The sequence below is a fragment of the Pelodiscus sinensis genome, chromosome 5 (genome assembly GCF_049634645.1).
Source record: "Pelodiscus sinensis isolate JC-2024 chromosome 5, ASM4963464v1, whole genome shotgun sequence".
Lineage (NCBI taxonomy): Eukaryota > Metazoa > Chordata > Testudines > Trionychidae > Pelodiscus > Pelodiscus sinensis.
Window position 1 is genome coordinate 92,601,658 of NC_134715.1, and position 13,182 is coordinate 92,614,839.

At 42.2% G+C, this 13,182-nt stretch overlaps 1 protein-coding gene across 5 annotated transcripts in view; it reads left to right on the forward strand.

Annotated features, from left to right (window-relative positions):
* Positions 1-661: 661 nt before the first annotated feature.
* PDS5A (PDS5 cohesin associated factor A) overlaps positions 662-13,182 on the forward strand; it is a 154,927-nt gene continuing 142,406 nt past the window's right edge. Inside the window, exons 1-2 of one of the 5 annotated variants that reach the window (XM_025187940.2) lie at positions 662-1,116; positions 1,872-2,042. In XM_025187940.2, the coding sequence (XP_025043725.2) occupies positions 1,090-1,116; positions 1,872-2,042 (198 nt within the window). In that variant the 5' untranslated portion in view covers positions 662-1,089. Of the gene's footprint in view, positions 1,117-1,152; positions 1,272-1,871; positions 2,043-13,182 lie in introns of those variants that run through there. The other 4 variants (XM_075930551.1, XM_025187941.2, XM_075930552.1 and 1 more) reach the window with 4 other exon arrangements.

The window sequence follows — 13,182 nt, forward strand, 5'->3', positions numbered from 1 at the left end:
GAGTCTTTCGCTGAGGTGCTTTCACTAGGGTGCACTTCTTTCTGGGCCAGCTTGTATGGAGAACAAACGTGTGACACGCAAGGGATTAACTCATACTGGGGAAGTTACTAACTAGCACAGTAACTAGAAGCTTGGGAGCGAGAGAGCTGGAATCGCGGGAAGGCGCTGGGCCCAGGCCAGCAAGTGAGGTAGCACCTGCGCACAGGCCAAGCTGACAGTGAGCGTCCTGCCCCAGAGCTCACAACCGAGCTAAAAGGCAAAGGGTTCGGGGTCCGCTCCGCCCCGGCAGGATTCCCGCGGATTTCCTCTTGCTCCTAGCTCGCCCTGCAGTGACCCGCCGCCCTGTTACTTTGAAACTGGCCCCGGAGGCAGCATAGCCTTGCTGGAGAGGGCAGTGGCCGAGCAGGGATTCTCGCCCGCCTATCAGAGTCGTTTAAGCGCAGCCCGGCCAGCTGGCGAGGCGGGAGGCACAGGCAGGATCCCATGCCACATCTCGTCGCTACCCTCGAGAGTTGGGGGGCGGCTGTGCCTGTGGCCCTGACAGGCCGACCCTGCTCAAGCTGCCAGTCCCAGCTTGCCCACTCGCCTCCCCCCTTCCCTGCCCGGCGGGATCAGCCGGCTCGGAGCTGCTGCTGATTTTGGCGCCAAGCGAGAGGCGGCGCTGCCGCGGCCGTGCCCGGTACCGCCTACCCCGCTGCCGCCCTGCCTGAGCAGGGCACAAGGCGCGAGGGAGACGAGCTGGGAGCGGGTTCTGCTGCTAGGGTGGGGCAGGGGGATCCCGGCTGGGCGGCGCTGGGCCAAGCCCCGGGGTGGGGAGGGGGGGAAGAGTAGTGTGGAGCCTCCTCCTGGGCTGTTCTTCCCCGGCCGGACGGAGAGCGGCACTGTGTCCCCGCGGCGCGGCGCACGCTCCGCCTGAGCCGCCCCCTCTCACCCCCGCTCCTGCCGCCGCCGAGCAGCCTCCCCCCCACCTCTCCTGGGCAGCTGCCGCCGCACCGCGGAGCAAGGAGGCAGCAGGAGCAGCTAGGGCGCCGGCCGGCCGGCAGTGGCGGAGTAGCAGCAACAACACCCACCCGGCACGGAGGCTACTCAATGCTGCACCTTCCGGAGCTGCATGAGGTAAAGGCGGCTCCGGGTCCCGCTTTCCTCCTCCTCCCCTCCCCGCGGCAGTGCTGGGGGGGCTCTTTGTAGGCTTCGCAGAGCTAGTTGGGTGAGGGGCTCCGGGGCGAGATGAGGGGCTGGCGCCGAGGGTACCTGAAGTTGAAAGAACAAATGTAAAGTGGAGACTGGCCTGGTCCCCTCTCGAGGGGGGCTGCTTTCCTCTCGGGGGGGGCAAGGGTCAGGTAGGGGGCTCAGTGCATGGCTGCGCGGGGCCGGCCGGCGGCAGCGAGGTTTTGTTTGGGATCCTAGCCACCTCCTCTCCTCCGGCTGGTCTCTGCCTCCTGATAGTTTTGAGGCCTAACTGCTTAGGCCTCGTCTCCCAGCTCTGAGGCTTCTGTGACGGCCTCAAAGACCCGCTGGGACCAGGATTTTGTCCTCACCGACCCCGCTCAGGCTATAATGGGCTTTAAACTCGAGGCATCCTTTGGTTTGGGTTAAAATTTCATTGTAAAATCTGAGACTGCAAACTAATAATGTTGGGCTGGAGGAACCTCACACTGAAAGGAGACACCAGAGGAGGGTGGAGAGGTAGAAGTTTTGGGATGAGAGGTGGCTTAGTGAGGGGCTTCCGAAGCCCTGCTCAAGGGGTGGGGGTGCAGGATGTTTGCCCTCTTGATATTAAGTGGGGCCTTCTGTGAATTGAGGTTTAGAAATGGAAAAAGAGGGCTGAAAGTAGTCTCTGTTCCGCTGAACTTTTGTTTTCTGACCGATAGAGGCCGGTAGAGGACTGTGGAGAAGGAAAGTTTATAACTGGCGGCATAAGGATGGACTTTCCTACTACCCAGCCAAAACCTTCTGCCGATGGTAAGATCATCTACTATCCTCCCGGAGTAAAGGAGATCACAGACAAAATTACCAACGATGAGGTGGTCAAACGGTTGAAGGTAAGTGCCTCTTCCCCTCACCTCTTATTAATCTAAAATGAACTGTTGAATAATCAATGTTCTAATTTGTGTGTTCTAGAATATTTTAATTTGACATGAAATAAACTACCCATAAGGGGTGAGTGGTGGAAATGGGTATATGGATTACAGGAAGCAAAAATTTGTTTTTAAATGTAACAGTTATTGAAAGTTCCAGGGTTTTGAAAAAGATGCCATAGTCCATGGCACTGCCATTGTGGGAGTTGATTATAGAAAACTGGCCATTATTGATTATGAAGTTATTTCTCATTAATTTAAAGCACATGTTATAAACATAGAACTGCATTTCCAGAGTTGCACAACTAAACTTTGGAATATTTTTGTGCAGCCTGCTGCTTAAATTGCGTAAAAATTGCAGCATTTTGTGTTCAAGCTATTTAGGGCTTATTTACTCTTAGAGCTAATTCAGATTAAGGTAGCATGTGGATTTAGAATGAAATAGCTGTTCTGGAATAATTCCATGCATAGATAAGACCATAGTGTAGATAAAGTCACAAAGTTGTTACTTTTTCATAAGGAAGAGGGATTGTCACAAACATGTTTTTTTTTTTTCTTCCTTTTTTTGTTTTTGTTTTTGTGGACTCAGGGGTTTACAGATGGCTTTAAACCATTTTTTTCAGTGCAGAACGTACAGATTTACCTTGTTAACTTTTATGCCATGGTATATTGAATGTATGCTGAAAATAGAGAATAAAATCAGGTATTAATGAAATATCAGTGTTACTCTATTGATAGCATTGTGGTCTTTGTATTCAAGTCTTAAGCTAGGATTTGGGTCCATGTTTAGGATATATTGTATACTGTGTAGTACTAGGAGGGTTTTGTCTAATCTGATTTTTATGGCTCCCATCACTGTAGTAACTGTGTCTGACAGTATTGAAAAATAGAACTAATAAATTATTCTTTAATTCTGTAGAAGTAGTAACTTGATTAGTTTTATAGTTGATATGAAAAAATGTTTTTTGTATATATTAAAAATGTATTTAAGAAATAAGTTTTGTATTTTAATTCTGGAAGTGGCAAGCCTGCAGTTCTCTTGCATACGTGAGTTCCATAATTTAGTTCCAGTCTTGTGAAAGCTCTGTTGCTTGCATTCATGAGGCTCATAAAAAGTTTTTTTTTCTATTGTTCCAGTGGAACATAATTGTGGAGGGTCATGATTATAGAGGAAATGTCTCAAGGTTGAGTTTGGCTAACATCTCCAAAGGACTTTGAATGTTAGGACAGAGATCATGAACTGGAATTTGTAGAGAATGGGTGAGCTAGCATAGTGTGTGGAAAACATGAGTAAAGTGTTTATGTTCGACTATATTTTTCAAGGGTGTGCATTCCTAGATAATTTGTAGGATCAAGCTTTGAAGTCATGAATGCATAGATCACTGTGGCCACATCTGTGTCTGATGAGATATGGCATATTTTTCTGGACAGTAGTAGATGGAAGATGTCTTTCTCCTCCCTTTCCCTCTCCTGTAAGAAAGCATGATATTTTAAAAACAAACATAAATCTGCTTCCAGTGGAGTTCTTAAAAAAAACACATCATTACAATTTAGGCATAAATTAACCAGACTGTGTCCCTTGAAGCTGAGGGCTCTGTCAGTCTCTGGTGGCTATCCATGTGTAAATTAAAGATGCCATGATTCTCTTTGGAAAGATTAGAGTATGACTTTGTGTTTGGGCCTGTCCACATAGTTTTTGACTCTCTGACTAGTGAAAGGCATGATCAACTCAACTGGTTACAAGTATCATTATTTGTTTTGTGTTGACAGCTTTCTGACACACAAATATTTGTCATCCAGACCTACCACTTGTTGTAATGTGGTGGTCTGGATGCTGGTTGTTGTTTCAGCTTGGGTCATTTTGGGAACCTTTCCCATTGTGCCTCATCATTACCATCAGTGTGAGCCAGGACTTGTTTATTTGTTTTAAGTTTTCTTTCCCAATTTCCTCTTTTTGCCTACAACTGGAAGTGGTGAATCTACTTCATACAGTGTTCAGAATCTGGACAATGTTGTGAACACTATATCTTGTAAAAAGAAAGTGATGAGAATTCTAAAATGATTTGCATCTTCTGATGATGTAGCAAGGAAGGCCCTCAGGGATAACATAGGTATATAGAGTAGAATCAGTGCTCTTACTAGCTCTTAATGAATTCCATTGACTTCCATGTATGTTGGTTTAGACCCATAAATTGGTACCCTTTTGACATAGGAAAAGTGCATTTTGGGATGTCTTAACTTCACGGTTTTTGAAAAATGAGTTAATTACTAGTGCCATGGTTGGAAGTGTGTTCATACTGCAGAACTTTGTGCATAACTGATAAAACTAAACAGTGCTCCAGATTAAACAGCTAACAGGTGGTAGATAGTTACAATTTATATGCTATTAACCATTTACTATATGGATACAACCTGTGTTTTAAGCAAGATGTGCCTCTAACTGGTTAGAGATAAAGATTTAACTTCTCTAGTCCGGTTCTTTCTGGCAACATCTGTGTTCCAGCATGATTTTACTTAGTCACATGTCCACTTATCATGGATGTGGTCAAGTTTCCCGCAGTTCCATAAAGTTTATTTACAGCCACTAGTCCTGGTTCTATGTTCTGTGCTGTTATTTAGTTCTAATTTACCTCTAAATGTCTTGTAAGAGCCCAGCAAGCAGTGAAAGTGTTGATGATGCTGCTAGACAATATTGAGCTCCCATGGTTCAGCAAATTCTCTGGTTCAGCAATGGTCAGGCCCTGAGAGTGCTGGACTAGAGAGGTTCAACCTATATTGTAAAATATTGCTATATTGTTGTGGTCCTCATTCCTTTCTGTTCTAAGAGCAGGTTTAAAGTTAATTGAATTAACCTGGATAAAATATCAATTTATTTACCAAGGATGTAAAATCCTGTTTTAACCAGTTAATATTTTAACTACATGTTTATCCAGCCCACCATGCCACGCTACCACCAAGGGGCCACTGGAGCAACACCTCACCTGCACTGTGGGCTGCTGCAGCCAGGCCAAGTCTGCTGTACCATGGGCAGGGGGCTTCTCTGGTTGAGTCAGGCAGGGCCCACCTCACTGTACCATGGGCTGCTCCAGCCTGGCTGTGTCTGCTGTGCCACAGGCTGCTCCCACCTGGCTGGGCCTACAATGCTGCAGGCAGGAGTTGCTCTGGCCCGGCTGTGTGCCAATTAAATGGTTACTCTAGTACACGTGCCACTAAAGTGAATGCTTACTGGGTGACCAATTAACCCTTACATTCCTATTATCTACTTTGTCACCACATACTCTTTTTACTTTAAATGCTTTGGGATAACTTAAGCATGGAAGTTGTTTTATAAAATCACATTTGGCTCTGTTGTAGATTTTTATTAAAATAGATTTTTAAATTGTTCATAATTTAAAACATAAGAATGGTCATAATGTATCATACTAGTGGTCCATCTAATTCAGCATTCTGTCTTCTGACAGTGGTCTGTGGCAGATTGCACTATTCTGTTCATTCCTTCTGAACAATTATCAAGTAATCCCCTGCTGCCTAGTCCCAGCATCTCATAAGTAGCAGTTTAGGGACATTTGGAACCAGGGTTTTGGAGCGGAGCTGGAACACAGAGCAGTGGAGCTGCAGGTTTTTGCCCGAAGCTGGAGCGGAGTCGGAGCACAGAAAATCTTGACAGCTCCACTGCTCCAGATTTTTTTTTTCATTTTCAATCCAAAATGAATTGTGCTTCCTGAAAATGGATGCAGCAACCTGTGGAAACAGAAATTTCTTTGCAATCAATGCTCAGTACTATGAAGAAGGAAAAGACAAAGCTGTAGTAAAAACCTTGGACGTAATCGACACTGAAGGGTGTCACAATTCTTCCTACGTGAAAAGTCAAGTAAAAGCTATTTTAGAAAAATCTAGGATCAGTTAAATGCAAGTGCTGAGAGTCTGCATTGACAATGCAGCAAACATGACGTGTGCCATCAAAAATTTCAGTGAGGACAATGAAACCATTTCTACCTCTGAGAACAGGGATGTGGACAGAACTGAAGCTATTTTGCCTGATGAAGGAACTAAAAGAATGGATGAAATCAAACAACATGGATGCTGCTGCACAATGGGTTAATGACCCTAGCCTCATACTTCCAACATGGCTTCATGAGGAAGACTCAAAAGTCCAACTGATGAGGTGTGGTATTCATACTCTTCAGTTGTCATTCTGGGATGGACCGAACAAAGAACATGCAAATAAATTTCTGGCAAAAATTCGAGAAGTCGTTGTCAAACTACGAACCCCAAGTATTCAAAGTGTTCTGCATGATCTACATGGGGTAGCTCAGTCATTGGATACTGTGACTCACTGGGGTTCAACATTTGCAATGATTCATTGGCTTCTTGTTTTTCAGTCTTACTGTGAACAAGTAAGGCTGCTGCTGGAACAAGAGAACTCAGGTTAACAAAAGCTGAATGGGACAAAATGAAGAACCTGCAAGACCTCTTGGCAAAGCCAAACCAAACAACCGTGAATCTTCAAGCTGTTGATGTAACCCTGGGAGTTTTAATGAAGGAATGGTGAAAACTGTAAAAATTCTTGCAAGAAAAAGGTGGACAAATTGCAGAAGGAATTCTGTTCTCCCTGCAGCAATGCGATGAGAAGCTTTTTGACAATATTCATTTCCTTGCTGGAATTTGTTGATCCACGGATGGGATTCTTCTTACCTCAAGGGAAATACCAAAGGCAAAGGAAGAGCTCCTTGATATTGCTTGATGACTCGAAAAACAAAATCTATTGCTACATTTGAACTCGGTGAAAAAGGTTGAAGAAAACAAAACACAACAAAAGGTGTCATCAACAATTGAATTTGCGGTTTTGAAAAGTTCACATCCTTCAGAAATAGGCTGTTCTCAAACTTCCGTCTCCACTCTGAACTTGTTTAAGTGTCCATCTCTGAGACATCTTCAACCATCACGGGGAAATGGAGATAATTCAAGCATCAATTCTTCAGAAGATGACGATTTTGAAAAGGAATTGAATAAACAAGAAAGATGCCGGCGAGTTTCTGCGATTCGTAATTGTAATGAAGCATTACTCGAGAGAAACTTTTGGGAAGATTGTGAGGCTATGGAGTCTATTGGTAGGCTAAAAGTTGTCTGTTTTTTAGGCCATTCACAGCTACCCACACTGAATTCAGGCTGCCTGTAGAATTGCTTCGAGCATGGCAACAACTCAAGCTAGTGTAGAGTGACTGTTTTCAGCTTTAAAGTTAATTTTAAATGATCTGCGGCAGGCTATGAAAGACAACTTGATTGCTGCAATAATTTTTTACAGATTGAATTATGAATTATTCTAGTTTGTATCATTATTGATGACATTTAAGTTGTTTTAAAACTCTGAATAAAAATGTTTTTTCAAAATTACAGTATGCACTTTTCTATTTAGTTAAAAATTAATTTGAGTCGGAGCACGGAGTCGGAGGGGAGCTGGAGCAGTCACTGTTGGTGCTGGAGCAGAGCAATTCAAAAATTTGATTGCTCCAAATCCTTGTCTGGAACATAGGGTTGCATCCCTGCTTATCTTGTCTGATAGTCATTGTTGGATTATCCTCCACAAACATACCTAATTCTTTTTTGAACCCACTTACAGTTTTGGCTTTCCCAACATCCCTGGTAATAAATGCTTGACTGGGCATTGTGTGAAGAAGCACTTACTAACATGTCTAAAAAAACCTGCTGCCTGTTAATTTCATTGGGTGAATCCTAGTTCTTATCTTATGAGAGGGGGTATATTACACCTTCTAATTCACTTTCTCCATACCATTCATGATTATAGCCCTCTATTATGTCCCTCTTTAGTCATTTTTGTTGAACAGTCCCAGTCTTTTCTCAAATGGAGGCTGCTTTGAGGGATGTAAAGGGGTAACTGATTACTGGCATACTTACTGGAGTAACTGGTTAAATCAGTACCAGCCTCAGCCAGAGTAGCCCCCTGCCTGGTGGGCCCACTGAGCTGCAAGCAGAGGGCTGCTCCACCCGACCCCCATCTGTGGCACAATGAGGCAGGCCAGTTCATGTTTTAAATGGCATTTTACATCCCTAGCTGTACATATCCCTGGTAATTTTTGTTACCCTTATCTGTATCTTTTCCATTTCCAGTGCATTTATTGTGGGATGGGGCGACCAGAACTGTGCACAAGTATTCATGGTGTGGGCATTCTATGCATTTATACAGTGGAATTATGATATTTATTGTTTAAGTAACCATCTTGAGCAGATTGTTCAGAGACGTATCCATTATTACTCCAAGATTTTTCTTGAATTGTAACAGCTAATTTAGATCTCATCATTTTATGTTTGTGCTTGGAATTATTTTTTCCAATGTGTATTATTTTGCACTTATCAACATTGCATTTCATTTGCCATTTTGTTGCCCGGTTACCCAGTTTGGTGAGATTTCTTTGTAACTCGTGGCGGTCAGCTTTGGACTTAACTATCTTAAGTGATTTTTATTTTGTATCATCTGCAAAACTTTTCCACTCAGTGTTCATAAATAATCTGGAAAATAGGGTGAATATATTTAACAGCGCCTGTCCCAGTAAAGATAGAGTAACCAGATAGCAAGTATGAAAAATCAGGAGCAGAGAGAGGCAAAATAGGTGCCTATAGAAGAAAAAGCCCCAAATATCAGGCCTGTACCTTTAACATTGGGACATATGTTCACACTCTGTGGGACAGTTAGTGTTCTCTCTTGTGAAAAGCGACAGTTTATGCCTACATTTTGTTTCCTATCTTTTAACCAGTTATGAAAAAACTTTGCCTTTTATGTCATGACTGCTTACTTTGCTTAAGATGTTGGGTCTTCTCAAAGGCTTTTTGAATGTCCAAGGATGTTTTCTAACAGCTTGTCCTCTCTCTCTTTCTAATATATATATTCTTCAAAGAATGCTAACTGATAGTTGAAGCACAATTTCCTTTTTTAAAAGCTCTTCCTCAACATATGTTCATCTATGTGACTGATAATTTTATTCTATACTATTATTTTGAGCAGTTTGCCTGGTACTAAAGTTAGGCGTATGGAGCTGTAATTGCCAGGATCACCTCTAGGACCTTTTAAAAAAATTACCATCACATTAGCTATTGGCCAGTCACCTGATACTGAGACTGATTTAAGCAATACCTTCCATGCCAAAGTTAGTAGTTGTACAATTCATATTCAAGTTGCTTTGTTTAATTTATCAATTTTGTTCCAAAACCTCCTCTGATACTTCAATCTGGAACAGTTCCTCCTATTTGTCACATAAAATAAAAGGGCTGAGCTGTAGGGTTTTCTCTGACATGCTGTGCAATGAAGACACTCAAAAAATTCATTTAGCTTCTCTGAAACAATCTTGTCATCTTTGAGTGCTGCTTCAGCACCCTGATCGCCTGCTTGTGTTGCACATAAAAATTGGTTTGCTGTTAGTTTTTGTCTTTTGCTCGTTGCTCTTCAAATTCTTTTTGGCCTGCCTAATTATATTTTTACACTTGATTTGCCAGAGTTTATGGACACTTTTATTTTCCTTGTTAGGATTTGACTTCACGTTTTTAAAGGATGTCTACCTCTTATCATATCTTTTACTCTGCTTTTTAAGCATAGTGGCTTTATTTGGTCTTCCTATTTGTTTTTTATTTGGGGTATACATTTAGTTTGAGTCTATAATATGGTGGTTTTTAAATAGTTTCCATTCAGCTTGCAGGCATTTCACATTTGTACTTGTTGCTTTCAATTTATTTTTAACTAGCTTCCTCATTTTTGTGTCGTTCTCCTTTTTGAAGTTAAATGCTATTGTAGTATTTCACCCTATAGTCATTAAATATAATTACATTATGGTTGCTGTTACCAAGTAGTTGAGCTATATTATTTCTTGAGCCAATGCCTGTTTTCCAGTTAGGAATAATATTGTTAAATGTCTTTTCAAAATCCATGTTTGGTTTTTCTTGGCAATTTAAACAAAAATATCTGCTATAACTTCATCAGTCACATAGAAAACTTTCAAATAATTACATATAGATTGATATAATTACTGTCAATATTACCACTATTAATTAATGATAGACTTAAAATTACATTATTAAATCAAAATTATAACACATTTACATAATGGCAGTTAAACACTTTATGAGGTCAGCATGCTGTATTAATTTTTGATACTGTCCTTTACCATTATCCCTGTTGATTTTTTTAGAAAAAAGAGAGTATGAAATGTGATCGATTGAGAGAGAGAGTTTTGCACCATTTGCTATGCTATTTTGGAAGTTAAGTTTGTGACAAGATTATGGGTGTGTGTGTGTGTGTGTGTGTGTGAGGAAAGGCTCTTTGCAGTGTTTTGTTTTAATATACAGTCACTTAGTGTAAACTAGGGATGTGAATGAGTAATCGACTGGTCAATTAACCTATAAGCCTAGGCTTATTGGTTAATCTAATTGACTACTCGTACCTCTCCCCCCCCCCCCCTCCCCCGGCTGCCTTTGTATCAGAGGCAGCGGGGGGGGGGGGGGGGGGGGAGAAGAGACGGCTTAAAAGATGGCAGCAGCCCTTACCCAGAGTGGGCCCAGGCTCACCATGGGTTGAGGCTGCTTTGCATTCCTCTGATACAGAGGCAGCAGCACAGGATAGCAGGGAGCTCCCCAGGAGAGGGGCTGGATTGCACTGGCTGCCAGCCCTGCCCCCGGAGACTATAGAATAGTCCACTAACTGCTAAGAGTTCATGAAGTTAGTTGACTACAGGCAATCCCCGGGTTACATGGATCCGACTTACATCGGATCCCTACTTACAAACGGGATGAGGCAACCCTGCACTAGCTGCTTCCCCCCAGCAGACCAGGGAGACGCAGAGCGGCTTTTCTCAGCAGACACCTCAGCTTGAGAATAAAGGACAGAGGGAAGTGAGGTGTGGGAGAATAAAACTGAGCTCTGGAGAAATGTTTGGCTAGAGTTTCCCCTACAATATGTACCAGTTCCGACTTGCATACCAATTCAACTTAAGAACAAACCTACAGTCCCTATCTTGTACGTAACCTGGGGACTGCCTGTATTCTGTTACCTGCTATCAAGCATTCCTAGTATGAACAACACTGTAGAAAGTGAAATGTACTGAATGTATAACTGGTCCCTGTCTCAAGGGATTTAGTCAAAGGCTCACAATAGGTAACATACAAAACAGAAAAATACAGCATGGTAAAAGTGCATTATATACTGAATACTAAGTGGAATTGAAGGGTTTGGTGTTTTTGAGGGGCGAGGGTGAATACATTTTCAGAATACAAATTTCAACAAATCTTGCAACATGCTTTTTGAGAAGTTCTTAAACCTATCTGACATACGGCAGTGAAGATGTGATAAATGTTATGACTTGTCTCAGGTCGTGTAACTGTGACAGGGCTGAGAATTTTGAGGTTCCTTTCTCTCCCTGGTGATTAGTTCATTAGACATACTACTCTTCTTCAGTGAGGAAAATGGACTAATAAAGTGTTTACTTTTTATTTTGGAACTCACTCTCTCCTCCCTTCCTTCACTGGGACCTTGTTCATTAATACCTGGATTTAGTTAGTATTTGCAGCATGTTTGGAAGCTATTTTCTACCTCAGAATTTTGTTTATGGAGTAGGTTGAGGACTTTGTATAGACTTTATTTATCCACATATTAGTTATTACATATTTGTGTCCGTGAAAGCTGAACAGTTCCTTTTCCTCCTATCTGTTTGCTTATCTTGTCTAGTTTTATATTCTAAACTCCTTGGAGCAGGGGTTTTGTTCTATTTTCTCTGTTTGAAAAGTGCTACTGGAAATATTTACTTTTAATAATTTACTTGTATTGTATTTGAGCGAGTCTATCCATCTGTGTGGGGATTTGTCTGTCCAACAACTCCTTCTAAATTGTAAGAACTAGCACCACCGCATTCGGTATACAGTTTCCTCTTATTATAACTTAAGCAATGTAAGGGTTTGGATGTGCTTGGACTGGGATTGATTATCATAAAATCAAATGGAAAAGAGACAGAAGCACCAGGCAAGTGAAAAGGGCTGGCTGGCTGGGGACATGTATCTTCTCAATTCCTATTCTGGACTGCACCATTTCTGAACTTCCCACCTCATGCACACTTTAGAGAGGGTGTGGGGCCTGAAGCCCCCCCTTCATATGGGGATATTGCTGGCTGTTCGCCTTTGTTAGGGAGCAAGGGGAAAGTGCACTGTTTGCTCTAAAGTTTTCAGGATTTTATTTTTGAATCTTTTTTTGTACATAATTCTTTATTTGTAAATGATCCTTTTGTTGTAAAGAGATTGATCTACAATACTAGTATTAGGTGAATTTAAAAATATTTTGTTTTTTACAGTGAAAATATTTGTAATTAAAATATAAAATGAGCATTGTACACTTTTTTACCCTGTGGTGTATTTTAAATCAGTAATTTGAAAATGTAGAAAACCTCCACAAATAGTTTAATGTATTCTGATATAGTTTAACTGTGCAATTAATTGCGATTAATTTTTTAAAAATCTCTTGACACCCCTAGTTATAAAGTGTTTTGTCATATTATCAATCTTAATTGCATTCTGTCTGCTTCTATGAATAATTTTCAGACACTGACCTTTTACTCAAACTGAGAAACTGCTCAGTATTGTCATATACTACTTGTATGTACTGTATATTGCAGGGCTGCTATTAGGATATCAGGTTTCTGTATCAGATGCTAGAAGATGTATTTGGCATTACTCAGGTCCTTCAGGGCAGGGGACTGAAGGTATGGGGGGCTCAGGACAGGGCTAGGAGCATGGTGGGGGATGCAGGAGTCAGTGAAGAGAGCTTTGGGGCAGGGACTCAGGTGTACTGGACTCAGGGAAGAAGGGAGGAATGACCAGTAGCAGCTCCTTGGGGCCAGCTTAGAGGGACAGGGGCCCCGCAGCCTGCTTATCAGCTGCTTCCTGGCGCTGGGGTGCTTGCTGTCCCCCTGTGGTCATTCAAGAATATAACTGTCCTTGTTGTTACAGCCCTCCCTTTCCGTTTGATGAGAAATAATCACATTCCCACATCTGATTGTCCTGGCACAACCAAACTGTATCCTTGCTTTAAGTCAGGGGTGGGGAACCTTTT